Genomic DNA, 27,972 nt, shown 5'->3' on the forward strand with positions numbered 1-27,972 from the left:
GTCCACTGGGCATTCTCTGTGAACTTTACAGTGAAGGGAAGGCTGAGCTGTGAGCGTTATGTATTGTCAATATACAGTTCACTTTCCAGTCAACCTCCTTATACCAGACAGAATAGAAAATGTTGTCTTAGTTTAAAGGGGGTTATCCACCATAAGGTGATTTTAGTACATACCTGGCAGACAATAATGAACATGCTTAGGAAGGATCTGTGCTTGTCTTGGGGCTAAATGGCTATGTTGTGAGATCACCATAACACTGGCTAACTGACATTTCCTGTTTGACTTTTCTTTTTTTGACTACACATCCCACAATTCCATTTTCCTCCCTCCTACACATCAGCCACCCCACCCATTGAAACATAAATAAGCTGCATCCATTCAAATCTGTGTGGTTTTCAATCAGGGTTCAGGGTGCCTCCAGCTGTTGCATTAGTTGCAGATTGATCTCTCCACCCATTGCAGCAGACAGGCTCCCTGTCATCAGCTGACTAGTGAGTCAGGTCTTGGCCGCATTGCAAGCTGGGAAAAATCTGAGACAGTCATTATGTATGCTGTTAAAAGTAAATATTGGAGTGAAAATCACAGAAGAATTGTGAGAAAACTGTCATACACAGGTACAGACACTATATTATGAACTACACTAACTTTACAGCCCTGTCGTATAGTCAAATAAAAAAAAAATTCCTGGAATACCCCTTTAAGGCCTAACGGAGAGAATGGTAACTGCAAGAGTTCAGAAATTATTTTGAAATTGAAATAGTAAAATAGAATTTTTTTTTTGGTAATGTAAAAACAAATTCTCCTGTCAGACCTCGATTTTATAATGTACCAGATTGATAAAGCCCCACATCTTTAGCTAATAAAAAAAATTAGTGTATAAATTAACTAAGCTCTTGCCTTCATTACGTTATGCAGACTTTTTGTGGTATAAATATTAACACCACTCGTAATAATTCTCCACAATGTTATTATAGTTGTTTTACAGAAAAGGATACAGTTTTCATCCCCTTTCCTATTACGAGGTGGACCAGGCATGTTGAGTAAAACAAGTTTGGCATCATGAGATTTCTTGACTATAACTTCGTTCAGTTTTACAGCTGTATGCATCCTGCGAACGTTTGTCTGGTTCCTGGGTAAAAAATAATAATAATAATAATTAAATCATAACCTTTTGTAAATCTACTAGAATATCAGCTCTTGTCCACCATTTAGCAAGCAGGTTTACAAAACAAAAAGACTTACAAGTTTTCCCACTCTCTGATTGCAAAAAAAAATAGAAAGAAATCAGAATTAGTGGTAATTGACAGAAAATTGCTAAACTCTGTATATATACATCTACATCATATACTGGCTTTGCAGCAAAAAAATCAGCAGATTGAGTTCAATAAGAAGACTATTTAGGAAAACTTTTTGGACATTTAGTAGTTCACCACTATTGAAATGCAGATCTAGAATATATTCCTATTTATAACTATGGATGAGCTTATCGAATCTGACTAATCCTAAATCGTTACAAATTTCTGGAATATTTTGATTCGCAACAAATGCGAATATTGCCACGATTTGATTGCGCAAATCGATTAAACTCCATTTAGTGTGGTCCAGGCTCCAGGGCATCTAAAATGGTGGATCCACATGTGAGGACATGGGGCAAAGAATCCTGGGAAGGCGGGAACAAGGGTCGGCGGGATGACTGAATCACATGCAGCCTATCAGCAGCCAGCCACCCCTCTGATGTCACAGCCCTATGTAATCGGCAGCCATCTTGCGGCCAGTCACTTCAGCCTTTTATTGCAGAGAGAGAGGGACAGACAGCAGTGTGTGGCACAGAAAAGCATTTTTACAGCAGCAATTCACCTCCCAGTCCCATCAGCATTCTTTTGCTGAGAGGGACAGAGAGCAGTGTGTTGCACAGAAAAGCTTTTTTACAGTAGTGCTTCACCTTAAGCCCAAATCCAGCCTAGAAGCACTGATAGGGAAGGCAGTGAGACTGAGAGAGAGAGTGCAATTTTGGGTGTAGTACATGGCGACTGTGTGCTGCAGCACTGTTGTGTACAACAACTGAGAAGCTAATAGTAGCCAGCCAGTTCGGGTGAGCAGAGCACTAAAAGCATATTGTCCTCTATTAAGTGTAACCTGTGCGTACATCTAAGTGATGTACCATTATGTTCCTGTTAAAGTCTTAAGGGCCTAGATACTGTGAAAGGCTAGGAAAAAGTACACACCTGCTGGTGTTGTAGACAAATACTGTTTTAAGCGTACTGGAGCACATTGTCCTCTCCTCATAAGTGCATACCACATATGTACATCTAAGGCTAAGTTTCCACTTGGCTTTTTTTCTGGCAGTTTTTGGAAAACTGCCACTGCAGTTTTTGAGCCAAAGTCAGAAGTGGATCCATAAGGGAGGAGAAGTATAATACACTTCTGGCTTTGGCTCAAACTGCAGTGGCAGTTTTCCAAAAACTGCCAGAAAAAAAAAAAGTGGAAACTTAGCCTAAGTGGTGTACAATTTTGTTCCTGTTAAAGTCTTAAGGGCCTAGATACTATGAAAAGCAAGGAAAAAGTACACACCTGCTGGTGTTGCAGACAAATACTGTTTTAAGCGTAGTGGAGCGTATCATACTCCCCTCATATGCACACTAGGTATGTCAGGCAGAGAAGTGCCAGGATGTGCGCAGAGGAGTGGCAGAAACCTAAATTCATCAGGCAGAGGTCACAGCAGACTAGTAGGGGCGAGTGGCCTGAGCTCCTGGTATTAACTAACGGTCGTGTCTCGACCAGCAGCCATCATCAATTGGTTAACACGGCCATCCACTTCATCACGAGTGACATTTGACACCCCCAGTCAACAGTTGGTGGGTTCCTCGGACACAACCCTCAGTTGGCATCGCCCGGGAGCAGTCCCTTACCTCCCATTGCCACTGTCCTATGCTGTTTCCTCCCCCACAGAAGTATCTTATGCTTTGTGTTCAGCTCCACTATTTAGTGCGGACGATCTACTAAACTAGAGGAAAGTCAGCAGCTACTGCCCAGCCAAGAAGTGGAGGAGACATCCACCGCTTCCTCTGCTAGGCGGGCAAATAGGGGTCCGGCAGCTGAGCCAGCAATGTGGTAACATGGTTGTCCGTCAGCATGGTGGCAGAAGGGGAAAGTCTGGAACCCAACATGCCCGGGGTAGACCACCTGCTTCGTGGCAGCCTCCCTTCCCGGGAGTGGAACAGTGGTTCCTGGAGTCGGCGGCAGTAGCAGTCAATCAGTGCTGACTGTTGGTGGGAAAATCAGTTACTTGTTGGTATGGCAGTTTTTCATCAAGCATCCGGAGGATGTTAACCTGGCCACATGCAAGATGTGTTGGCTTGAAGTGTGGCCAGGGTCCCAATGTTGGCACCACAGCCATGCGTCAACATATGCAGTGTCACCATAAAGTGGCCTGGGAGAACCGTGGCTCCGATGTGGTCCAGCCTGCTGCATCACCCAGTGGCACACCACTCCCTGTTTCAGCCAGCCAAGGCTTCACCATCTCAGCCGAAGGGAGCTGTGTGTCATACCCATCTTCTGTCGCTCCAAATGCTCCTCCTACTTCGAGTTAGCCATTCTCCCAGCATTCCATCGTCAAAGCCATGTCCAAGAGACAATAGTATGTGCCCACTCATCCAACGGCACAGAAGCTGAATGTGCTCCTGTCCAAGTTGCTGGTGCTGCAGTCCCTCCCTTTTCAAGTTGTGGCCTCTGCACCTTTCAGAGAACTGAAGGCTTGTGCCAAGCCGAGGTGGAGTGTCTCAAGCCGTCCTTTCTTTGCGAAGTAGGTAGTACCAGCCCTGCACAATTTTGTGGAACGGAAGGTGGGCCAGTCCTTGAGCCTGTCGGTGTGTACCAAAGTGCACGGCAGCTCTGATGTGTGGAGCTGTAACTACGGTCAGGGACAATACATGTCCTTTATGGCCCACTGGGTAAATGTAGTTCCTGCACAGCCACAACAGCAACTTGGACAGGTCATGCCGCTTCCGCCTCCTTGCTCTTAGGCCATTGGTCCTGTGACAGTGTGCCCCTCCAGCATACCATGTGTGCAGGACACGGCGGTGTCACACTGTTCTTCACATGGTTTGCCTTGGCAAACTGAGTCACTAAGGAGAGGAACTGCTAAAAGTTATTCATCAAGAAATCAAATCATGGCTTACTCCACAAAAACAAAATGGGAACCATGGTGACCGACAACGGGAAGAACATCTAGTCTGTGCTGCGACAAGGAAGCCTGCAAAGCACAAGTGTTCATTCTGGTTGTCAAACGGTTCCTGAAGTGTTCACCCCATCTGCAAGACATCCTAACAATGGGAAGGAAACTTTGCATGCACTTCAGCCACTCGTATACAGCAAAGCACACCCTCCTTGAGCTGCAGCGTCGGAACGGTATCCCCCAACATAGTCTGATTTGCAACGTTTCCACATGTTGGAATTCCACCCTCCATATGTTTGACCGACTATACAAACAGAAAAGCCATCACAGATTTCTTGATGATCCAAGTGGATAGGTGGGACTCCCCTGTGTAACTTCAATGTGAACCAGTGGCAGCTCATACGTGACACCTGCTGTTTGCTCAGGCCCTGTGAGGAAGCAACATTATTAGTCAGTTGCTAGGATTACGGGATGAACAACATCATTCCACTACTTCATCTACTACAACATGTGTTGGAAACAATGGCTGGTCAGGGCACTGGAGACGTGGCGCCTACATCTTATTGAGCCCTGTGGGGGTTGAACTGGAGGGGCACAGTGTAGGTTTCGCGAGATAGGTGGTTTTTCTAGTCATCTGACAGGAGAGCAGGAGGAGCTAAAGGGGTTATAAGGCAAGACAGAGGCCCCATACATACCGTGGCAGTATGCAGTGGAGATGGAGGCAGGGAATCCCTCTGAGTCACTTGCACAAATGGCACGATGCATGCTCACTTGCTTGCGTAGTGACTGCCGAATTGTCACCATTCTGCAGTGGGATGACTTCTGGCTCTCCACTTTATTGGACCCTTGCTACCAGCACTAAATGGGGGCCTTTTTATACCCTCTGAGAGGGAGGACAAACTGACCTACTAAGGAGACATCGTAAGTAGTCAGTTGGCCGATGCCCATCTGTGCCATCATCTGTCCTCTCGCAGGTCTGACTCGGGGGTGGGGGGGGGGGGCCTCTGCGTTCCCCTTCCACTGCCATGGCTGCTGGGGAGAGGTGGGGTGGCAGGAGCAGTACCAGCTCCATCAGCAGCAGCCTGAGTCTACAGTCATTTATGAGTAGCTTTCTTCACCTGCATAGTGAAGCAACTCATCAGCAGCAGGTAGATCTGGAGCAGGACCTGAACCAGCAGGTGGGTGGCATACCTTGACCTGACCATGCCAGCATACCTTGAAGATCCGCTGGAATTCTGGGCAGCCAAATTTGATTTGTGGCCGCAACTAGCAGAGTTTGCCCTGGAAAAGCTGTCCTGCCCAGCCAGTAGCATTTCATCAGAGCAGGTGTTTAGTGTGGCGGGGGCCATAGTAAACCCAAAGAGAACTTGTCTGACGACGAAAAATGTGGAGAGACTGACTTTTGTGAAGGTGAATCAGGCATGGATCAGCCAGGATTTCCACCCACCAATCCCTAATGCATCAGAGTAGATTGACCATGGTGCCACACCAACACAAATATGGAGAGTGCTAAACATATTTAAGACGCTGTTACAGACATTCCTCCACATCAGACCACAGGTAAATATTGAGGATATGCATAACGTAAAACTTAACTTTTTATAATATTCTTAAAATAAAATATATGTACCCCCAATTTTTTTTTAAATCAAACAAGAGGAAAGGTGTGCAAAAAACACCATGTGCCACCTACACTACCAAGTATTGATGTGATGCAAAGACCTCTAAAAGGTGGACGGGAACAACGTATGGTCCATTGTAACCGGTGGGGGTAAGAACTTCCCCTGTAAGGCCCTACTCTCACATTATTAATTCCCTTCTTGGCAAGTGTTACTCGCCCTAAAAAGGGTGGCCCCACTCAGGAACCTTTCCTTATTTCCCCCTACAAACACTGCCATTTCCTAAGGTTTTTAGGTGGAAATAGAGGGTTTCCTGTGTGGGGCCACCCTTTTTAGGGTGAGTAACACTTAACAAGAAGGGAATTAATAGGGCAAGAGTAGGGTCTTACAGGGGAAGTTTTTACCCCCACCTGCTACAATGTACAATACGTTGTTCCCTTCCACTTTTTCAAGGAAAGTGTTACTCGTCTTAAAAAGGGCGTCCCAACACAGGAACCAATCCCTATTTCCACTAAAAACCATGGGAAATGGCAGTGTTTGTAGGTGGAAAGAGGGAGATGTTCCTGTGTGGGGCTGCCCTTTTTTGGGCGAGTAACACTTGCCAAGAAGGGAATTAATTATGCGAGACTAGGGCCTTACAGGGGAAGTTTTTACCCCCACCGGTTACAATGGACCATACGTTGTTCCTTCCACCTTTTAGAGGTCTTTGCATCACATCAATACTTGGTGGTGTAGGTTACTCATGGTGTTTTTTTGCACACCTTTCCTTTTGTTTGATTTAAAAAAAATTGGGGGTCCATATATTTTATCCTGAGAATATTAAGAGTTAAGTTTTACGTAATGCATATCCTCAATACTTACTTGTGCACAATAACACTTTTACAAAAGAGACCGTTTTCTTCTGCCTACCTGCCACAGCAAGTATTCTTATCCTGCCACCTGCCTGATGCCACACCTATGATGCCAAGTTCTCCTTTTTTCACCCAACTTCATCACCGGGTACTGGTATTGCCACCCACTGCACCACTCTGTCACCGGGTCACGTTCAGAATCCCTGATGCCGCTGCTGCCACCTCCAGGCTGTCTCATTCTGCCACCATATGTTCTCCCCAAGTTGTCTCGTTCTATCACCATATGTTCTCATGCTTCCGCCACCTCCAGGCTGCGACATTGAGCCACTATATGGTCTCCTCATGCTGCCGCCAACTCCAGGCTGCGACATTGAGCCACTATATGGTCTCCTCATGCTGCCGCCAACTCCAGGCTGTGTAATTTAGCCACTATATGCTCTCCTCATGCTTCTGCCATATCCAGGCTGTGTCATTCAGCCACTATATGTTTTCATGCTTCCGCCACCTCCAGGCTGTGTCATTCAGCCACTATATGGTCTCCTTATGCTGTCACCACCTCCACGCTGTGTCATTCATCCATTATATAGTCTCCTTATGCTGCCGCCACCTACACGCTGTGTCATTTAGGCACAATATTGTCTGCTCATGCTTCCGCCACTTCCAGGCTGTGTCATTCAGCTACTATATGCTGCCACCAACTCCAGGCTGTGTCATTCAGCCACTATATAGTCTCCTCGTGTGGCTGCCACCTCCATGCTGTGTCATTCAGCCACTATATGGTCTCCTTATACTGATGTCACCTCCAGGCTCTGTCATTGTGCCGCTCTGTGACAGTGATTCTAATAGCGATGCCTCTGATCTGCATCTCATACTGAATAACCGTATTATTTCACTAACCCAGCACACACCCTATGCATGTTACAGCAAGGCAAAGTGTTCTACACCCCTATTGCGGCTCTCTGTAGGCCATAAATAGTCGTGTTTAATAGCGATTTGCCGCAAATTAATTTGGACCGAAACAATTTTTGGGGAAAATTTGGCGAATCGGCCGAATCAAATTTTTCAAAAATTCGATCTCTATTTATAACTTTTGCCTAAGTTGTTACTTATATACCCTAATACTTTTAGGATGTGAAAGTTTTAATCAACATAAGATGTTAAAGGGGTTTTCCAGTGAAAAGGATAGGGTGATAAGTGTCCCAGCTCTCAGAGTGTGTGTTGCAGACGGTACTAGCTCTATTCATTTGTATGGAAGTTCCGGAGCTACCAGAGTGCTGTAAATGCTTTCATAGAAATGAATGGAGTGTGTGTTGACTGTAGTACACAGACCCTGTTCTGGAGATCGGTCCCCCCGCAATAAGAGACCCATCCCCCTATCCTATGGATAGGGAATAAGTTGCTTTCAACTGATAACTCCTTTTTATTATTAATTTTAATATGTTATATGTTTTGCAACCATTGGAACAGAAAGTTGTGTAAAACCCTGATGGGACTGAACAGTTTTGTTATTATTCAATGTACTTGCAAACAAATTTTGTTTATTATATTGCTTGGTTGGGAAAAAAAATAAATCGTATATTAAATCTTTTTGTCATGGTGTTTTTGTCTCAATTGCGTTGGAACATAACATACATTAATGTGGTGGTAAAGTATAACGTTTTTTGTTTAACTATGTAAGTGGATACATTCTCACAAACTTTTGGATGCAGCCATTTTTGCAGTTAAATTTTTTTCCCTCCTCCTTGTTCATTAGAGCCGTAACTTTTTAATTTTTACATCGACAGAGCCACAAGGGCTTGTTTGTTTTGTTGCACAATCATTTGCATCTTTTAAAATTTTTATGCCATTCACCATGCGCTAAAATGGACGTTAACTATTCTGTGGGTCAGTACGATTACAACAATACCCAATTGATATCGTTTTTGTTGCTTTATTGAAAAGAATAAAAAAAATGTAGCTTCTGAAAGTTGTAGCTTTTATTGGTTTCTTTTTTGGGCACATACGACTTTGTGATTACTGTATGTTTAGTGAGATGTGAGCGAACCAAAAAATTCTGGCTGCAATTCTGGCTTTGGATATTTTCCTATTTACAGCCAAATGAATAACGTTATATTTTAATACTAATTACAGTATATACTCGAGTATAAGCCGACCCGAATATAAGCCGAGGCCCCTAATTTCACCCCAAAATCCCAGGAAAAGTTATTGACTCGAGTATAAGCCTAGGGTGGGAAATGCATCATCCCCCCCCTGTCATCATCCAGACCCTCATCATCATCACCCTGTCATCATCCCCCCTTCATAATCACCGCCTGTCATCATCCCACACACCCCTTCATCATCCCCTTGTCATCATCCCCTTGTCATCATCCCACACCCCCCCCTTCATCATCCCCTTGTCATCATCCCCTTGTCATCATCCTCTTGTGAACCGGGCTGCTATCTTCACCGGGGAGGCCTCTTCTCCGTGCTTCGGGCCCGGAATAGAGGCGTTGCCTTGACGATGACGCAGAGGGACGTTGGTAATGAACATACCTCTGCGTCTTCGTCAAGGCAACGTGACTATTCTGGGGCCGGGCCCGAAGCGCGGAGAAGAGGCGCCCCCGGTGAAGATAGCAGCCCGGAACCACTATCCCACCGGACTACCTCCCCACCGGACAGTCCTGCAGCACCGGACCAGCGCAGAGCGGAGGTGAGTACAGAACTAAAGGGGGTGAGAGGGGGCTGGATGATGTCGAAGGCCGCAGTGGCCGATGGCTGCCCGGGCTTGCTGGGAGTTGTAGTTTTGAAACCTCTGGAGGTCCGCAGGTTGAAGACCACTGAGGACGGAGAGTTCACTCGAGTATAAGCTGAGGGGGGTGTTTTCAGCACGAAAAATCGTGCTGAAAAACTCTGCTTATACTCGAGTATATACGGTATGTGTTGTTTTTGGGGAAAGGTAATTTTTTTTTTACAAGAGATATATATATATATATATATATATATATATATATATATATATATTTGCAAAAGCATTCTTTACTGTGTTTGTAAGAGAATTTTATATTATAGTCATGGCCGCGTAAATGTTGTTACCCTTGAAATTTTTCAAGAAAATGAAGTATTTCTCAAAGAAAAGGATTGCAGTAACACATGTTTTGCTATACATGTTTATTCTATTTGTGTGTATTGGGAATAAACCAAAAAAGGGAGGAAAAAAAGCAAATATGGACATAACGTCACACCAAACTCCAAAAATGGTCTGTACAAAATTATTGGCACCCTTTCAAAATTGTGAAAAAAAAAAAAAGATTGTTTTAAGCATGTGATGCTCCTTTAATCTCACAACAGGTGTGGGCAATATAAAAATCACACCTGAAAGCAGATAAAAAGGAGAGAAGTTCACTTAGTCTTTGCATTGTGTTTCTGTGTGTGCCACACTAAGCATGGACAACAGAAAGAGGAGAAGAGAACTGACAAAGGACTTGAGAAACTAAATTGTGGAAAAATATCAACAATCTCAAGGTTACAAATCCATCTACAGAGATGTAGATTTGCCTTTGTCCACAGTATGCAACATTATCAAGAAGTTTGCAACCCATGGCACTGTAGCTAATCTCCCTGGGCATGGACAGAAGAGAAAAATTGATGAAAGGTGACAACACAGGGTAGTCCGGATGGTGGATAAGCAGCCCCAAACAAGTTCCAAAGATATTCAAGCTGTCCTGCAGGCTCAGGGAGCATCAGTGTCAGCGCGAACTATCCGTCAACATTTAAATGAAATTAGACGCTATGGCAGGAGACCCAGGAGGACCCCACTGCTGACACAGAGACTACATTTTGCCAAAATTAACTTGAGTAAGCTAGAATCCTTCTGGGAAAACGTCTTGCGGACAGATGAGACCAAGATAGAGCTTTTTTTTAAAACACATAATTCTACTGTTTACCAAAAACGGAATGAGGCCTACAAAGAAAAGTACACAGTACCTACAGTGAAATATGGTGGAGGTTCAATGATATTTTGGGGTTGTTTTGCTGCCTCTGGCACTGGGGGCCTTGAATGTGTACAAGGCATCATGAAATCTGAGGATTACCAACGGATTTTGGGTCACACTGTACAGCTCAGTGTCAGAAAGCTGGGTTTGCGTCCGAAATCTTGGGTCTTCCAGCAGGACAATGACCCCAAACGTATGTCAAAAAGCACCCAGAAATGGATGGCAACAAAGCGCTGGAGAGTTCTGAAGTGGCCAGCAATGAGTCCAGATCTAAATCCCATTGAACACCTGTGGAGAGATCTTAAAATTGCTGTTGGGAAAATGCGCCTTCCAATAAGAGAGTCCTGCAGCAGTTTGCAAAGGAAGAGTGGTCCAACATTCCGGCTGAGAGGTGTAAGAAGCGTATTTATGGTTATGGGAAGCGACTGATTTCATTTTTTTCTTCCTAAGGGTGTGCAACCAAATATTAAGTTATGAGTGCCAATAATTTTGTCTAGCCCATTTTTGGAGTTTGGTGACATTATGTCCAATTTGCTTTTCTTCCTCACTTTTTTGGTTTAATTCCAATACACACAAAGGGAATAAACATGTGTATAGCAAAACATGTGTTACTGCAGTCCTTTTCTGTGAGAAATGGTAAATTTTCTTGAAAAATTTCAGGGGTGCCAACATTTACAGCCATGACTGTGTGTGTGTGTATATATATATATATATATATATATATATATATATATATATGTTTTTTGTTTTTCATTTTAAAAGCTATATGATTATTTGTACAGTTTATGGCAATATAAAGGTCAAGCTGCTCAGGCCCCATACAGCCTGACATTGCAACTTATCAGACCCGTGATTGGCCCTCTCCCCTGACACAATCTGAACCCAAAAGTAACCGATTTGTGGCTTCTTTGAGCAACCTCCAATGCCAGTCACTGACCATAACTGTCAGCTGCTGTATATGGAAAGAGCTTAGCTTGTGAGCCTTAGATTAGCTTAAACGCTAATAAGATAATCTAAGAATGACTACAGAAGGGTTTAGAAAATCTACTTACGGTTTCATGTTGAAAAAGTCTCTTATCCCTTCTGGTGTGCTGGGACTTTTGCTTTTATTTTTGTCTGCTGTAAACTTCTCCTTTGTCCAGGTGAGGTGCACCTTATCTTGAGTAGTGTCTGGTTCTTCTGGCGGAGATTGAGGTGTACTTGTTGCATTTTCCTCATGTATTAATTTAACCTACATGTAAAATAAGATCCATATTTAGGGAACAATAAAAAGTGAGTCCTTTTTAATGGTCAGGGCAACAGATGGAATCCAACTGTACCTCTTCCTCTGGCTTTTCCTCACAATCTCCAATTTGCTCTTCTGGAACGCTCAGATGCAGTCGAGAATTTGTAGGGTTCTTACGTCTTATTGAACCACGTGATTCATCTGTAATGCTCTGGATCTGCATGGAAAGAAAGCTAAGTAAGTGTAGAAAGCATTGGATATTCCTTTTTTTTTTTTTTTCTCCCTTTAAAAGTGGTTTTAAAGGATTGACCTCTAAAGGACCAAGGACGTCCCGGTACATCCTGAGTCCGCTCCTGTTCTATAACATCGTCATAGCGGGTCGGGACCCGTGGCTAATAGCGCTATGCCGCGCGCTATTAACCCTTTAGACGCGGCGTTCAAAGTTGATCGCCGTATCTAAATTGAAACTAAACTACCCTCGGCTAGCTCAGTAGGCTGTTTGGGATCACCACAGTGAAATCGCAGCATCCCGAACAGCTGTAGGATAGCAGGAGGGTCCCTTACCTTGCCTCCTGTTGTCCGATCGCCTGAGATCCAGGCATGAGCAGTCAAGCGGCAGAATCATTGATCAATTGTTTCATGTGAGAAACCATTGATCAAGGTAAAAGATCAGTGTGTGCAGTGTTATAGCCCCCAATGGGAGCTATAACATTGCAAAAAAAAGGGAATAAAGATCATTTAACCCCTTCCCTAATAAAAGTTGAATCACCCCCCTTTTCCCATAAAAAAAAAAAAACTGTAAAAATAAACATGTGGTATCGCTGCATGCGGAAATGTCTGAATTATAAAAATAGATCATTAATTAAACCGCACGGTCAATGGCGTACACGCCAAAAAAATGCAAAAGTCCAAAATTGTGTATTTTTGGTCACTTTTTTATCATGAAAAAAAATGAATAAAAAGCGATCAAAAAGTCCGATCAATACAAAAATGCTACCGCTAAAAACTTCAGATCACGGCGCAAAAAATGAGCCCTCATACCGCCCCATAAGTAGAAAAATTAAAAAGTTATAGGGGTCAGAATATGACAATTTTAAACATATAAATTTTCCAGCATGTAGTTATGGTTTTTTCCAGAAGTACAACAAAATCAAACCTATTTAAGTAGGGTATTATTTTAATCATTTGGACCTACGGAATAAAGAGAAGGTGTAATTTTTACCGAAAAATGTACTGCGTACCCCAAAAGTAACAAAAGCAAAATTGGTGGGGCAAAAAATAAGTCATCATATGGATTTTTAGGTGCAAAATTATAAGAGTTATGAAAATGAAAGAGTTATGAAAATGAAAGTGCAAAAACGGAAAAAACCCTGGTCCTTAAGGAGTTAAAGAAAAAACCATGGTGGCCCCATTTCAAACACAACCTTAAAAAAGCTTTTTAGGTTTTGATAATGGTCTTTTCAAACAGGATTGCGGCTGTGTTTTCACTAGATTGCATGCATTTTATCTTTCATTTTTTGAAAATATAGTATATATTTACCTCTCTCTCCCGTTCTGTCTTTGTTAAATGCATTTGTTTCAGGATCTGAGATCGTTGTTCCATCACTAAAGTCTTCTCATATGTGTAGGCTGAAATATCACTGTCGTGCTAGAACACAACAGAATAAGTATTAAAAGAGAGAAAAAAGCAGTACTAATATTGGCACTGATAGAATTTGAGACAATTTTGTTACAAAAAAGCATATATGTGTATAGTAACCACTAAAATCTTTGAGAGAATTTATTTGGGACAGACTTGCACATCTTCTAACTGTGCTCTCATATTTATCTAGATCTAGAATGTTAGTCATTAACACTTACCATTTCTACAACCTCAACTTCTGCATTAATTCTTAGGTGGTATAAGAAGGTGGTCAGGTCCTTCTTCATCTGAATGCTGTTGTCATCCATCTGAGCCACTGTGAAAATCCTCATTGTGCATCTCTTCCAAACCTTAAGAGACAGGGTGCGTTACACTTATTTATTTGGTATTATTAATAAACCTTTTATAGTTAATATGTTTATATTTATATCTGCTGATCTGTAATTTGGTGTTGCTAAAATTAAAATAGCTTGGTAAAGAAATGTATATTGAAGTATTTGTGCTTATAAATAACTACTGATATCTTGTATGTGCTGTTGTGGTCAACAGAATTTACACCAATGATTGTGTAGTTTAAAAAAGCTAACATCTTCAACAATAATTGGATCTGTACAAACTTCCTGTAAGAATATATATTTTATACCGTGTCCAACTACAAGCATGCAACCATATCCAAGTTGTTTAGCTGAACACTTTTTTCAGAAGGTATTTAAACTAGTGTACTTAATATTCAGGTGTGCCATAATGTTGACTACAACTGTGTGTGTGTGTGTGTACATACAGTACAGACCAAAAGTTTGGACACACCTTCTCATTCAGAGTTTTCTTTATTTTCATGACTGAAAATTGTAGATTCACATTGAAGGTATCAAAACTATGAATTAACACATGTGGAATTATATACATAACAAAAAAGTGTGAAGCAACAGAAAATATGTCATATTCTAGGTTCTTCAAAGTAGCCACCTTTTGCTTTGATTACTGCTTTGCACACTCTTGGCATTCTCTTGTTGAGATTCAAGAGGTAGTCACCTGAAATGGTTTTCACTTCACAGGTGTGCTGGTGTGGGGGTTCTTTGCTGGTGACACCGTTGGGGATTTATTAAAAATTGAAGGCATACTGAACCAGCATGGCTACCACAGCATCTTGCAGCGGCATGCTATTCCATCCGGTTTGCGTTTAGTTGGACCATCATTCATTTTTCAACAGGACAATGACCCCAAACACACTTCCAGTCTGTGTAAGGGCTATTTGACCAAGAAGGAGAGTGATGGGGACCTGGCCTCCACAGTCACCGGAACTGAACCCAATCGAGATGGTTTGGGGTGAGCTGGACCACAGAGTGAAGGCAAAAAGGGCCAACAAGTGCTAAGCATCTCTGGGAACTCCTTCAAGACTGTTGGAAGACCTCTTGAAGCTCATCAAGAGAATGCCAAGAGTGTGCAAAGCAGTAATCAAAGCAAAAGGTGTCTAGAACCTACAATGTGACATATTTTCACACTTTTTTGTTATGTATATAATTCCACATGTGTTAATTCATACTTTTGATGCCTTCAGTGTGAATCTACAATTTTCATAGCCATATATATGGACATATATTGTGATATTCAACATAATAATTGTATTCAGGGGTTTCATTTAAATCCAATTGTCTCAATTGTATAAAATCCAGCACCTACCAAAGCTAGAGTTTATCAAATTAAAGTGCTGTACTGTTATAGGACACCACTACCACTGCAATAAATCAGTTTGTGAAATGTATTCCCTCATAGATCATCTAAAATCAGCTGTGAGTGGTTTTTATGAAAAGTGGAAGTATTTAGGAGCCACAGCAACAAGTGTAAGCGTCAGACCATGTAAAGTTACAGAGCAATGTTGCTGAGTTCAAAGATGCAGAGTGCATAGAAGTTACCAACGCTCTACTGACTCAATAAATGCTGAGACCAAACATTATTTGGTATTAAAATTAGCTCAAAAGCTGTGTGACATAAATTTTTTGCATCATTTTCCATGGTGGTGCAGCTGCAAGCAAGTCTTGTATCACCAAGTGATACCCCATGAGTGGGGTAAAGTCACAGCTACTGGATTCTGTTCTGTGGAGTGACAAATTATGCCTTTCTATGTGGTGCCTGATCGATAAATCTTGGTTTGGCAAATGCCAAGAGAACGTTACCTGTCTTCATAGTGCCAGTGCTGTAGTTTGGTAAAGAAGGGACGAGGCTATGGGGTTGTTTTACATTGTATTCAGGGGTCAGCCTAGGTCCCTTAGTTTCAGTGAAGGGAAATCTTAATGCTCCAGCTACCAAAACATTTAGAACACGTCTATGCTTCTGAATTTGTGGAAACATTGGAAGACTAAGCAAGGTCTATAAATGCATAGTTAGGTTACATTAAATGGAGATGCAAGTCAGGCCGTCGTGTCTAATATAAGCTTCTGACCTCACCAACACTCTGCCAGATAAATGCGCAAAACATACACACTTCAAAATCTTGTAGAAAGTCTTTCAGAAGAATGGGAGCTGTTGTAACAGCAAATGGGAAATCATATAATAATGCCTATAGATTTAGATGAGAGGGGATCTCCCAAAATCTCCTGTATCTCTTGTCTATGCCACAGGGGGGAAAAAACATACTAATGTACAGTGGTAAATGGAAAAGAAAAATTAAAATTACACATTTGTCCTGAAGGACCTTCTGATTCCACATATTTAAGTCCTTTTTTTCCACTAGGCACCAGTTCATTAGGAATTGGTGTTTTCAGTTTTGATGACCAATAAACGAATGCAGGCTTTTACTGTTTACTTTTACTACTCAATGCTGGGAGCCTCCATGTCATGCCCCATGAAATGAAGCAATGACTGCCCCTATGACAAGAAACAGGTTACAATGATACATTTATTATCATGTAGCTGTCAGCACTGCTTTCAAGGGGGGTATAAACCTGAGGAGCACTACACTGGGAAGGGAGTGGTTATGACCACTCAGTGGACAGTCTAGTCCCTAATATGCACACAGTGTGTCGAAGCTAATGGCACAACTTTTTTTTTTTTTTTTTACAGGGGCCACTGGTCCCTTTTTTAAATTACAATTGTTATATTGTCTTTTCTATGGGGGGGGGGGGGGTTGTAAGGGCTGAAATTAGCACTGCAATGCTCCTGTATTGCTTTGTATTATGCTTATTAGGGTCATGCCCATGGCAGAACAACCCTTCAGTACACCACAGTTGTATCACAAGGGCGCCAACAGGGTTACAGATGTGACCTGGTTGTGTTAGCTCTGATCCTCCTTTGCAGCAGGATCTCAGTTATAACCTACAAATACTGATGGTGTGGGTCTACATTTATGGCACTAAGCAGAAACGTACTCTTAGCAGCACCATTAATGTTTGGCATGAGAAAATTAGTTTTCCTTTACATAACCCTCCCTAGTTGTAGGTTTGTATGCTGTTCCCTGAAATATTCAATTGTTGAAATATTCTGAAGTTCCAACAGTTAGTTACCTTATGATGCCGGAGAAGGAATGGCAAGAGCATTAGCATACCACCATCATGAACCACCCACCAAACATCGATGTTTCCTTCAGAAAATCTTTCCTGGTTTCCAGGGAACATTGACACATTCTTGGCGACTATTAAAGCCAAATGAGCCGCAGTAGTTTCCCTAACAAGTTCTGCATTGGTAGAAGGGAACAAAGATAACAGGTTATAGCGTCTAGAGAGGAATAACACACCAATTTGCAAAAAGTGTATATAAAACACGAGGTAATACCGATAAAATTTCTCCACGTCTGATGATCTTCTTTCTGTCGCCAGTTACGTGGCCATCCAACTAGGACAGTGTTGTGTTGCAGACCTCCAAGGCCACTGGACTGAATCAAATGAGAAATTCCATCTCGAATATTGGAAGAGATGACCACCTGGCAGAAACCTTTTACCTTTTCAGCTTCCATAAGCCTACGTAGAGACTAGAATGATACAAAGAAAAGATACATATGATTAATATAACACCTGCACTTTTTTAAATCTAGGTCTACAGTATAAAATATAGTAGATACCACTTACCTCTTCCGCACGTTGAGATTGGGGATGATTCTCCAAATATGTCCCTTCTAACACCGAGCCAACAATGGTCAGTCCTTTACCCGCCTTTAACTGATTGGTTAAAGAAAGAAGCTGGGGATGAACAACATTTTGGTTTTGATCCACTCTGACAAGCACAAGCAACTGAGGCCTGAAATCAAAAAATGAATATACAAGCTCAGTAAAAAAGAGAGAAAATATGTAAGATCGCTGAAATAACAGATACATTTTCCCTTCTTACTCATGAAAAGGGGTGATTTTAGTAGTTCATATACATACCTCCAGTTCTTTGTATGAGGGGGGCCCTCTTCCAATCTTAGAAGAGCAAATCGAGCAGCACTGAGTGACAGTCCACGGATTCCATCTCCCCATTCCTTCTCTGCCCTGTATATAGAAGTTAGGTATAATAAATGCTGGAATACCTTATAGTTAAGTCAGTCTTAGAAGATGCATTTACACATTCAGGTTTTAAATTGCAGTTACAGAATACAAAGCCATGAATTGATTTGAAAAGTTAAGTCTCATTCTTTTTTTTTTTTTTATACATGTCCTTTCATCTAAAATCCATTCCTGGCTTTGTATTTAATACCTGAAGGTGTGAACACTCCCTCACCAGAGAATCCTTCTATAAATTGCTGCAGCTGACTGCACTATAAGTTTCCACTTTTTTTTTTACCTGAAAAAATTGCACTGCTTTTTGCAGAAATAGCAAATTTTTTACACTATGGCAGTATTTCACAGTCTTTAGGGTACCACTCTATGGGTCAGATGCAGGGAGCCCATACTACAGAGTGTAAGAAGTTATTGGCATTAATAGGAATCTATCATTAAAGTTATTCGATTTGCTGTGGACCTCCAGTTGTACTTGTGCAACATCTGGTAGTCCACCGTCTGGAGACCACTGTTATAGAACAATAGTTGAGCAGATCACTTTTTTAGTAGGGAAGTTATTTAGATTCATCTGTAATGTATTTGTGTAAATGTATGCTTAATGTGGGCAAAAGAGTCCAGTGGACAGCCTCAACCATTTATTGACAAATGATTGACCATCACTGTCACTCACTGAGTGAGACCACCCATTACACCCATTACAAAATTAAAAGTAACCATTACTAAATAGTCTACTTCTGCACAGCAAGGCCCCTATTAGATATGTTTTTGAAAAGGGATCTTATATACTTACCCTCGGTACTCAATGTATTTGTAGATAAGACCAGCGATCAGCATGGCCACAAGGGCATAATACCAAGAGCAGATAAACATCAAAGACAGACAAAGGCTCATCCCAAGGAAAGAAAGAGTCCTGCAAAAGAGATATGATGTGAATTTGTTACATTCCTTAAAACCTGCTGTTTAGACAAAAAAAATGATTATATGACTCTTTTTCCAGTAACAAAAACCTCAGCCTCCCCTGTGATTAAACTTTGCATCTTTTTTAAAAGTGCCTATTACTACTTGACATGATCACCAGTCTATTAGATCGGAGATCGTTTAAGGAGAATTTTTACAGCTCAATTATCGTGCAGTCCGGGCTACATGAATGATTGCTGGATTGTTCATGGGGCCCTTCAGTTACGTTAGGGAAATGTACAGCCGGCTAACAATTATTTGTAGGGCCACATGTTCCCAGGATTCACCTAAAGAACAAACGATATCTTGTTCATCGGCTGATCACTGGGTATTATACACAGGCCAATAATCAAGCTGTTTGGCCTATATTCACCCCACTCTCCTATAGACTGTTCCCACCATGTTTGTTAAAATAGATGAGTGCAGCCTTCTAGAGCAACCAGAAGGAAAAATATTTTCAGAAAGTGCCTTTTCCTTTGGCTCATCAGTTTATTCTATTTATGTGTTGTTAACCATATTTTATATACATGTATATGGCAATCCCTCCAGTTACAATATAATTTAGTTCCAGGACAAACATTGTTCCAGGACAAACCATTGTATCTTGAGACCAGAATTCTATGAAAAACTAATAATTGGTTCCAAAGTCTCAAAATGTTAACTCAAATTACGATGAAATAAAAATTACAAGGTAAATAATACAAATAAAGCAAGTCCTTACATATGAAAGTCAGGGAGAGCTGCTAGAATATGTAAATAATTATTATTTACACACGTATTTATACATTATACAGTGCATACTGTACAGGAGCTTCTTTAGGTTCCTGTTCAGTATGCACAGTGAATCGGGGATACAATATGGAATTGTCCTCACCTGGTGTCCAAAGAAGCAGCTAGTCCTGGCACAGGTAGGATGCAGTATAGAACCATACTATACTGTAGGGAGGTGCTACTAGATAGAAATTCCGTGCATGCTCTTTAATAATACAGGGGTTTTGCCATTGACATGGCCACTCTGGTTGGATCTTCCAGCCATTGACAGCTGCCATGGACCCTGACTCTTTCAGGCATTGCATGTTAAGTTTGGTTTCAAGTTACAGTGGTCCAGAAAAGATCATTGTATGTTAAAAAATATTGTGACTTGGGAGATCATTGTATTTATATGCGTTTAAATGAGAAGCTATCATGTTATCATTAGCCGATAGCTGATATTATGAGTATCATGACCTAATGCTAGTGTTGTGTACCGATTTGATAAGAAAACATCCAACCTCCTATGAGTGATTAAAAAAAAACTTGCATCAGTCTCCAAGATGCCTCCCATTTGTCCCTCATACTTTGCACTTTATTACTCTGAAAATCAGACTCTTTCCCACCTTGAAAAGCAACTTGGGAACCCATCTCTTCTGAAAAGGATCCATCCTACAATAACCCTGCTGCCGATGCACTGCTATATTATGGCTGCTTCACCCACCTACGGTGCCTTTCCCTTCACCTTGTCGATTCACCCTCTGTATTGGTCTGTCTTTTATTTTATTCATGATTTCTGTATTTCATTTCTGTCTTATGTTATATAATAATTCAGTCTTGTGAATGTTCTTCCAAATCTGGCAGGGTTATATTATGAATATGTCTCCATATTCCTGTATAACTAGAACAAGTGTTCAGTTCAGAAAATAAATGTGTGTATGCATTTATTATAGTTGTTGTGTATATCATTTGAAATAAATAGTTTTAATTTCGATTATGCTAAAGTGTTTTCTTTAATTATGAGAAAAATGTTTGTTGGAAGATGGATTTCTCTGACGAGAATCTGTCTGACCTTCGCATGTGGCTTAATACATTTCAGGCCTTCACTCACCAGTGGTAATATTTGAATCGAGGCCTCCAGTTGGGAGTCCTGAGCAATGTCTGAACTGCGCAGGCCAAATTAACAAACATGTAGCACATCAAGAAAAACCTACAGTCAGGCGAGAGAGAAGAAAAGACAGGAACTAGAAAGTTAGAAGCGGTCACGGAAGAATTGGAGATTTAGGGTGATGAAAATAAAAGAAAAGAATCAAAGATGTTGAAAAAAAAGTGACATTTTAAAAGACTTATGTGCAATAAACATACATAGAAAGAATTGGAGCAACTTCATCCAGAGATGCTATGAGGATACCAATCTCACAGATGCAGGCCGTCAGCAATAAAGCCCAGGTTGGTTCTCCATTTGCCTTTCCATGGCCGAAAACCTATATAAATAGGGAAAGAACAAGTCGAGATCAACCTATCCAGATCCATTTGTAACAGTGCTCTGTCCACTATTGTGTCAACCGCTTTATCATCTCCAAAGTGATACTTTACACTTTTTTTTTATATTACAGACAATAGGGCACACAACTGACCCCTATGTCCCACTAGTATCATTCACCCAATCAGAGTACATACCAATAGTAAACACCCTCCATTTCCTATCACTGAGCCAGTTACTTATCCACTTCCTCCCAGCTGAAGCATTCTAATTTTTTGTACCAACCTTTTATGTGGCACAGTATTAAATGCTTTGGCAAAATCAGTTCGCCCCGATTCAGTCATTAGCTCACCTCTTCATAAAAGCTGATCAGGTAAGTCTTACAAGATGTAATCCTTATAAACCCATGAAAATATGGAGTTATATGTTTATTTTCTTTAAGATATTCCAAAATAGAATGGAGGTTAAACTAACAGCCCTATAATTCACAGGGTCGCTCTTTGACTCCTTTTTTAATATTGAGACAAAATTTTCCATGCGCCATACCTGGGGCTCAGACCTTTCACTATAGTCCTTAAATATTAGAAATATATAGTCACCATAAAACTTAATAAGAATTTGGATATTTAATAGCACTCTAAAATTGACTTACTCTGAGGAAAGGTACAATGCCATCTCGTGATATAGCTTGTAGGAGACGTGGAGCTCCTGTCAAACTTTGCAAGCCAGCTCCACAAGTAGAGAAGAAAGACCCAATAACAATGACCCATGGGGAAGGCCAGGCCAATGTTCCGACCACTAAATTTCCATTAACACCTTCTCCAAATCTTCAAGAAAAAAATAACATAACATAGCTAGTTGAAATTGTTGGTTCAAAATTACGGATATAATACATACTGTTCCTTTAGAAATAGATAATGTAACATTTTCAGAATAACTAAAAAGGCAGTGTTATACCGAAATACATAGAAGAGCCATCTATAAAACAGTGTTATGTCCAAACTAAGGCTTTACGGTACAGTACAATGAAACATATATTTCATATGTAAAAAATAGTACTTACTTGTCGCGCAAAACAACACCTTCTATGCAGGCACCAAACAGAATAACAGTAGAAACATCTATTCATTTGTTAAGGAAAATGTTAACCTGAAGTAGATGACTAAAGATAAGAAATAGACGTAATACGTACCAGAAATTAGATAATCTACATAGAGAAGTGGCCCACCATTACTGGAACAAGTTACACCATGGCCTTAGCCATTTTGGCACAGAAGGCCTTTATTAGCTGCCAAACAGCTCAGAAAGGCCTGCTGTGCCGAAATGTGTCCTGTCTGTACCTGTATCATAACCACTTGTAAATAAGCATTACCATTATTGCTTTCAACTTCGTGAGAGAGCAGCAACAGGGCACATCTTCAAGACAGCTTAGTAAGTGACATATATTTGGGGGATTGAAGAAAATATACTTTTCAGAAACTGGATGTCACAGGTGTCCTTGTCAATGATGAGCGTCAGGGGCCATGTTGGAATTCACGATATTCCCCGAATATATGGATGAATATTTGTCCTATGTTTGCGAAATTCGCTATGATCGTTCCCTTTTTTTTTCCCATGCGAAAATTTTAAGGAAACTAGCATAGTGCGCATGCGCGATTATATCTTTCACCTTAAGGAAGGGAGAGATCAGTGTCCTTTGGAAGTGCTGGTATTGGCAAATATTTGCATATTCGCATATACAAAATATTCGCGCTCCACACCGACTCACACAGTAAATAATATTGGAGCCTTCTTTGGACCACAAGCTGGAAGCAGAGAGGGATGATCACTTTTTTTTTTTTACATAGTACACTTCATTACGAATATATATCACTATATTCTAAATATTAGCGAAATCGCGAAGTACTGACATACACGGTAAAAATTAGCATTTCGAATATTTGCGCTCAACACTAGTCCTTACACATCCTAGCCTGTGGAGTCTCTAGGCCACAGGTGGCGTCATGTATTCAGCCACTATAGGCCAAGAACGTCTCTTTCTCCTGGACACATACAAAGTATATATAACAAGCATATCGATCACACATTATATAGAGTACATCATTTTAAAATTCTTCAGCCACCCAGTGGTAAAGATCACAGTTTTGACACATTTTATCTTAAGCAATAATAAAACCTAAGCGTTATTGTTTTGATACTTTTTTTTTTTTGGGGGGGGGGGGGCTTTCGTTTAGGGTGTTCCCTGAGGAGCATGTCCCTAAAGAAGTTAGTTACATGTCATTGTGCGCGTCCTCTAGTGGCTGTAGGAAAAAGATGACAGTGACTGCTGCAGAGCTGAGAAGGTGAGTATGTGTTTTTTTTTAGTTATCTACAGAGAGGTCCTTCCTAGACGGTAAACTAACTATGGGGGGGTCCTATATACAGGGGGAAAAGTACATACAGGGGGCAAACCACCTACAGGAGGGTCCTATATACGGGGGGAAACTACCTACAAGGGTTCCTACCTACAGGGGGCAAACTACCTACAGGGGGTCTTTTATGCATGCGCTGACTACCTATTGAGGCAAACTACCTACAGAGGGAAAACTACAGGTGGGTCCTATATATATATATATATATATATATATATATATATATAGGAAAACTACCTACAAGGAGGTCCTCTGTTTTGCAAGCTATATAATGTACAGGGGGAGAGTGGGACTACAGGGGAAAGCTACCTTCACATTGACCATGCAAACCTTGAAAAGAACTTGTAAGAAGCAACATCACCCATACCAGCCAAGATCAAACGCTTCACCAAAGAGAAGCAATTCCAGCCACCATATTAGGGGTGAGTTAAATAAATCTTAGTCCAAATATAGCAGCTAATTTTTAAATGAATAATTATGTATGGCCCGTGATCGCATAAATATCCAAATGGCCCCCAAAAAATATTCCCCACCCCTTTCCTATAGGATACATTCTTGTGATAATGCTTGTTTCATTCTATGCTAAAATGCACCAGATATAGTTCAAATTTTGACTCTACTTGTTAAGGATACATACAAAAGATGTAGTGGCAATAGCCATTATAGTGCCAATAGGAATAGATTTTTGTGCATCTCGGAGATCTCCAGACCTGTTAGAACCAGCCATTATTCCTGTTTGATTGAGGAAAAGTGGGAAAAGAAAGTCATTATTCAGATACCAGATATAAAGGGATACAGTACAAAGAGTATGTAACGCAACGCCATTACCACGATTCACACACACCTTACCTTTCGCACCTCAATGCATTTATCACCCTTCGCTGTAGACCTATTTATTTAAAAGCGAGAATACATTCGCTTTTGATGTTAATTTAGTTTTTTTTTTTTTAGTTTACCACATTTTAATTAGATCTGCGGATGTAACATTTTAGTAGATTTTCATAATGACATGGAAGATATTGGCACATTTCCGATAAGGCTATTATCTTTTGAGTTTTTCTTATTTCTGTGTTCTTTTTTTTATCATTGCTTTTAGGTAGTCTCTTTCAAGGAATTTGCTTATTGAATCACTACTCCGAAGTGATAACATGGGTTCTCATTAAAGCTCAATTATCTCAAACTGTGAAAAGTGATTAAAAATATTGTCAGGTTGAATATTCCAATGCCCAAATTACATCCTCCTCTAGATACTACTCTCCTAATCAAAGAAGAGGCAAGTGAAGCAGAAGTGCGTCACGAGCCACCGAATGCAATGAAGATAAGAACACCAAGACAGATTGCTCATCTTTAAAGACACAAAGTAAGATTTCTTTAAAGGGAACCTGACACTTTGAAAATGAAGCCCAAAGTATGCCAAGAAAATGTCCCCTACACCAGCACAAGCCTGAACTGCTGATGGATCCATGCTTCACGTTGTTTACGACAAATTCTGACCCTGACATCTTAATGTCCCTGCTGGAACCGAGACCCATCAGACCAGACAATGTTCTTCTGGTCTTTTATTGTCCACTTTTGGTTCCTGTTTGAATTGTAGCCTCAGTTTCCTGTTCTTAGCTGACAGGATGTGGTCTTCTGCTGCTGTAGCTCATCTTTTTCACGGTTTGACATGCTGTGAGATGTTTAGATATGGTATTAGGCGTACTTTGGTTGTAAAAAGTGGTTATTTTTGCTACTGTTGTCTTTTTGTTATCTCAAACCAGTCTGCCCATTCTCCTCTTCTCTATAAAGCCTAAAGATGGTTGTGCATGAAATCCCAGTAGATCAGCATACACTGCCCGGCTGGCACCAACAACCAAGGCTTGTTCAATATTGCTAAAATCCCCTTTCTTCTCCATTCTGATGCTCGGTTTGAACTTCAGCAGGTTATCTTGACCAAGCCTACATGAGAAGGGGTGAGGGTGTGTGTGTGTGTGAAGGGGCACTGCAACATCAGTTATTGAGAGGGCACAGTGGCATAATTCATTGTTTTATGATACAAGTCTGTACAGGCATAGTGTTTGTCAAAATTATATTTGGGGGCATAGTATGTGACAGTATTATACCAGGGACATAGCGTGTGGCAGTACTATACCAGGGGCAACCAAGTGGCAGCACTATACAAGGTTCATACCGTGCGTTTAGAAATATACCAGGGATTCAGCATGTGGCAGTAATATACCTAGAACACAGCGTGTGGCAGTAATATATTAAGGGGATAGCATGTGGCAGCACTATACCAGGGGCATAGCGTGTGGCAGTAATATACCAGGGCACAGTGTGAAGCAGTAATATATCCAGGGGCACAGCATGCAGGCAGTAATCTATCCAGGGGCATAGCGTGCAGACAGTAATATATACAGGGGCATAGCGTGTGGCAGTAATATACCAGGGTCACAGTGTGAGGCAGTAATATATCCAGGGACACAGAGTACAGGCAGTAATATATCCAGGGGCACAGAGTACAGGCAGTAATATATCCAGGGGCACAGCATGCAGGTAGTACTATATACGGGCATAGCGTGTGGCAGTAATATACCAGGGGCACAGTGTGAGGCAGTAATATATCCAGGGGCACCGAGTGCAGGCAGTAATATATCCAGGGGCACAACATGCAGGCAATAATATATACAGGGGCATAGCGTGTGGCAGTAATATACCAGGGGCACAGTGTGAGGCAGTAATATATCCAGGGGAACAGAGTGCAGGCAGTAATATGTCCAGGGGAACAACGTGCAGGCAGTAATATATACAGGGGCATAGCGTGCAGGCAGTAATATATACAGGGGCATAGCGTGCAGGCAGTAATATATACAGGGGCATAGCGTGTGGCAGTAATATACCAGGGTCACAGTGTGAGGCAGTAATATATCCAGGGGCACAGAGTGCAGGCAGTAATATTTCCAGGGGCACAGCATGCAGGCAGTAATATATACAGGGGCATAGCGTGTGGCAGTAATATACCAGGGGAACAGTGTGAGGCAGTAATATATCCAGGGGCACAGAATGCAGGCAGTAATATATCCAGGGGCACACCGTGCAGGCAGTAATATATACAGAGGCATAGCGCGTGGCAGTAATATACCGGGCACAGCGTGCGGCAGTAATATATGCAGGGGTATAGTATATGGCAGTATTATATTCGGGATACAGTGTGTGGCAGTAATATACTTAGGGGTACAGTATTCAGAGGTACAACATGTGGCAGTATTTTCAGGGGTACAGCATGCAACAGTTTTATATTAAGGGGTACACAATGCAACAGTATTTTATTTAGGGGTACAGAGCATCAGTATTACATTTAGGGGCAGCATTTTATTGTCTGTGGCAGTATTATTTCCAGGGGTTCAGTATGCGGTAGTAGTATTTTCAGAGACACAGTCTGTGGCAGTATTATTTTCAGGGGTACAGTATGCAGCAGTATTATTTTCAGGGGTACAATAGGCAGCGGTATTATTTTTAGGGGTACAGTATGCAGCAGTATTTTCAGAGATACAGTCTATGGCAGTATTATTTTCATGGGTACAGTGTGCAGCAGTATTATTTTCAGGTGTGCAGTAGGCAGCGGTATTTTTAGGGGTACAGTATGCGGCAGTATTATTTTTAGAGTCTGTGACAGTATTATTTTCAGGGGTACAGTAGGCAGCGGTATTATTTATAGGGGTACAGTATGCTGCAGTATTTTCAGAGATACAGTCTATGGCAGTATTATTTTCATGGGTACAGTGTGCAGCAGTATTATTTTCAGGTGTGCAGTAGGCAGCGGTATTTTTAGGGGTACAGTATGCGGCAGTATTATTTTTAGAGTCTGTGACAGTATTATTTTCAGGGGTACAGTAGGCAGCGGTATTATTTATAGGGGTACAGTATGCTGCAGTATTTTCAGGTGTACAGTAGGCAGCAGTATTATTTTTAGGGGTACAGTATGAGGCAGTATTATCTTCAGGAGTACAGTAGGCATCGGTATTATTTATAGGGGTACAGTATGCGGCAGTATTTTCAGCGGTACAGTAGGCAACAGTATTATTTTTAGGGGTACAGTATGAGGCAGTATTATTTTTAGGGGTACAGTGGGCAGTGGTATTTTTAGGGGTACAGTATGTGGCAGTATTCAGAAAATATGTGAAACAGTACATTTACATCCTCCAGAGTTCAGTCATTTTACCTAGATCCTTCACGGCACTGCAGCCACTAGGTGTGAACCAGGCCTTAGCGCTTAGCTCGGACCTTTACCAGTGACAGACCTGGATGAGCAGACCCTCGCTAAAAATAGTTGAGTACCCCCGACATAGAGGAATATGTAAGGGGTAATAGTATTATATGTGATGGCCAGCATGGGTTTACTAAGGATACAAGTTGTAAAACCAATCTAATTTTT

The 27,972-nt window shown here is 41.3% G+C and overlaps 2 protein-coding genes across 10 annotated transcripts in view; one reads left to right on the forward strand and one right to left on the reverse strand.

Annotated features, from left to right (window-relative positions):
* Positions 1-27,972, forward strand: part of ZNF335 (zinc finger protein 335) — a 346,490-nt gene that overhangs the window by 31,785 nt on the left and 286,733 nt on the right. For 7 of the 8 annotated variants that reach the window (XM_056549983.1, XM_056549984.1, XM_056549981.1 and 4 more), the window contains one exon: positions 13,740-13,848. The gene's annotated coding sequence lies outside the window, so the exon portion shown is untranslated. Of the gene's footprint in view, positions 1-11,999; positions 12,081-13,739; positions 13,849-27,972 lie in introns of those variants that run through there. The other variant, XM_056549985.1, reaches the window with a different exon arrangement.
* Positions 1-27,972, reverse strand: part of SLC12A5 (solute carrier family 12 member 5) — an 85,520-nt gene that overhangs the window by 5,644 nt on the left and 51,904 nt on the right. The window contains exons 10-25 of one of the 2 annotated variants that reach the window (XM_056549991.1): positions 24,192-24,290; positions 22,211-22,268; positions 21,800-21,974; positions 21,030-21,148; positions 20,776-20,874; positions 18,748-18,867; positions 17,844-17,948; positions 17,547-17,715; positions 17,254-17,449; positions 16,986-17,155; positions 13,704-13,835; positions 13,384-13,491; positions 11,938-12,060; positions 11,671-11,849; positions 1,243-1,257; positions 996-1,129 (exon numbers count right to left, since the gene is read on the reverse strand). In XM_056549991.1, coding sequence (XP_056405966.1) covers positions 996-1,129; positions 1,243-1,257; positions 11,671-11,849; positions 11,938-12,060; positions 13,384-13,491; positions 13,704-13,835; positions 16,986-17,155; positions 17,254-17,449; positions 17,547-17,715; positions 17,844-17,948; positions 18,748-18,867; positions 20,776-20,874; positions 21,030-21,148; positions 21,800-21,974; positions 22,211-22,268; positions 24,192-24,290 — 2,001 coding nt within the window. The remainder of the gene's footprint in view (positions 1-995; positions 1,130-1,242; positions 1,258-11,670; positions 11,850-11,937; positions 12,061-13,383; positions 13,492-13,703; positions 13,836-16,985; positions 17,156-17,253; positions 17,450-17,546; positions 17,716-17,843; positions 17,949-18,747; positions 18,868-20,775; positions 20,875-21,029; positions 21,149-21,799; positions 21,975-22,210; positions 22,269-24,191; positions 24,291-27,972) is intronic. The other variant, XM_056549992.1, reaches the window with a different exon arrangement.

The sequence above is a fragment of the Hyla sarda genome, chromosome 13 (assembly GCF_029499605.1).
Source record: "Hyla sarda isolate aHylSar1 chromosome 13, aHylSar1.hap1, whole genome shotgun sequence".
NCBI lineage: Eukaryota > Metazoa > Chordata > Amphibia > Anura > Hylidae > Hyla > Hyla sarda.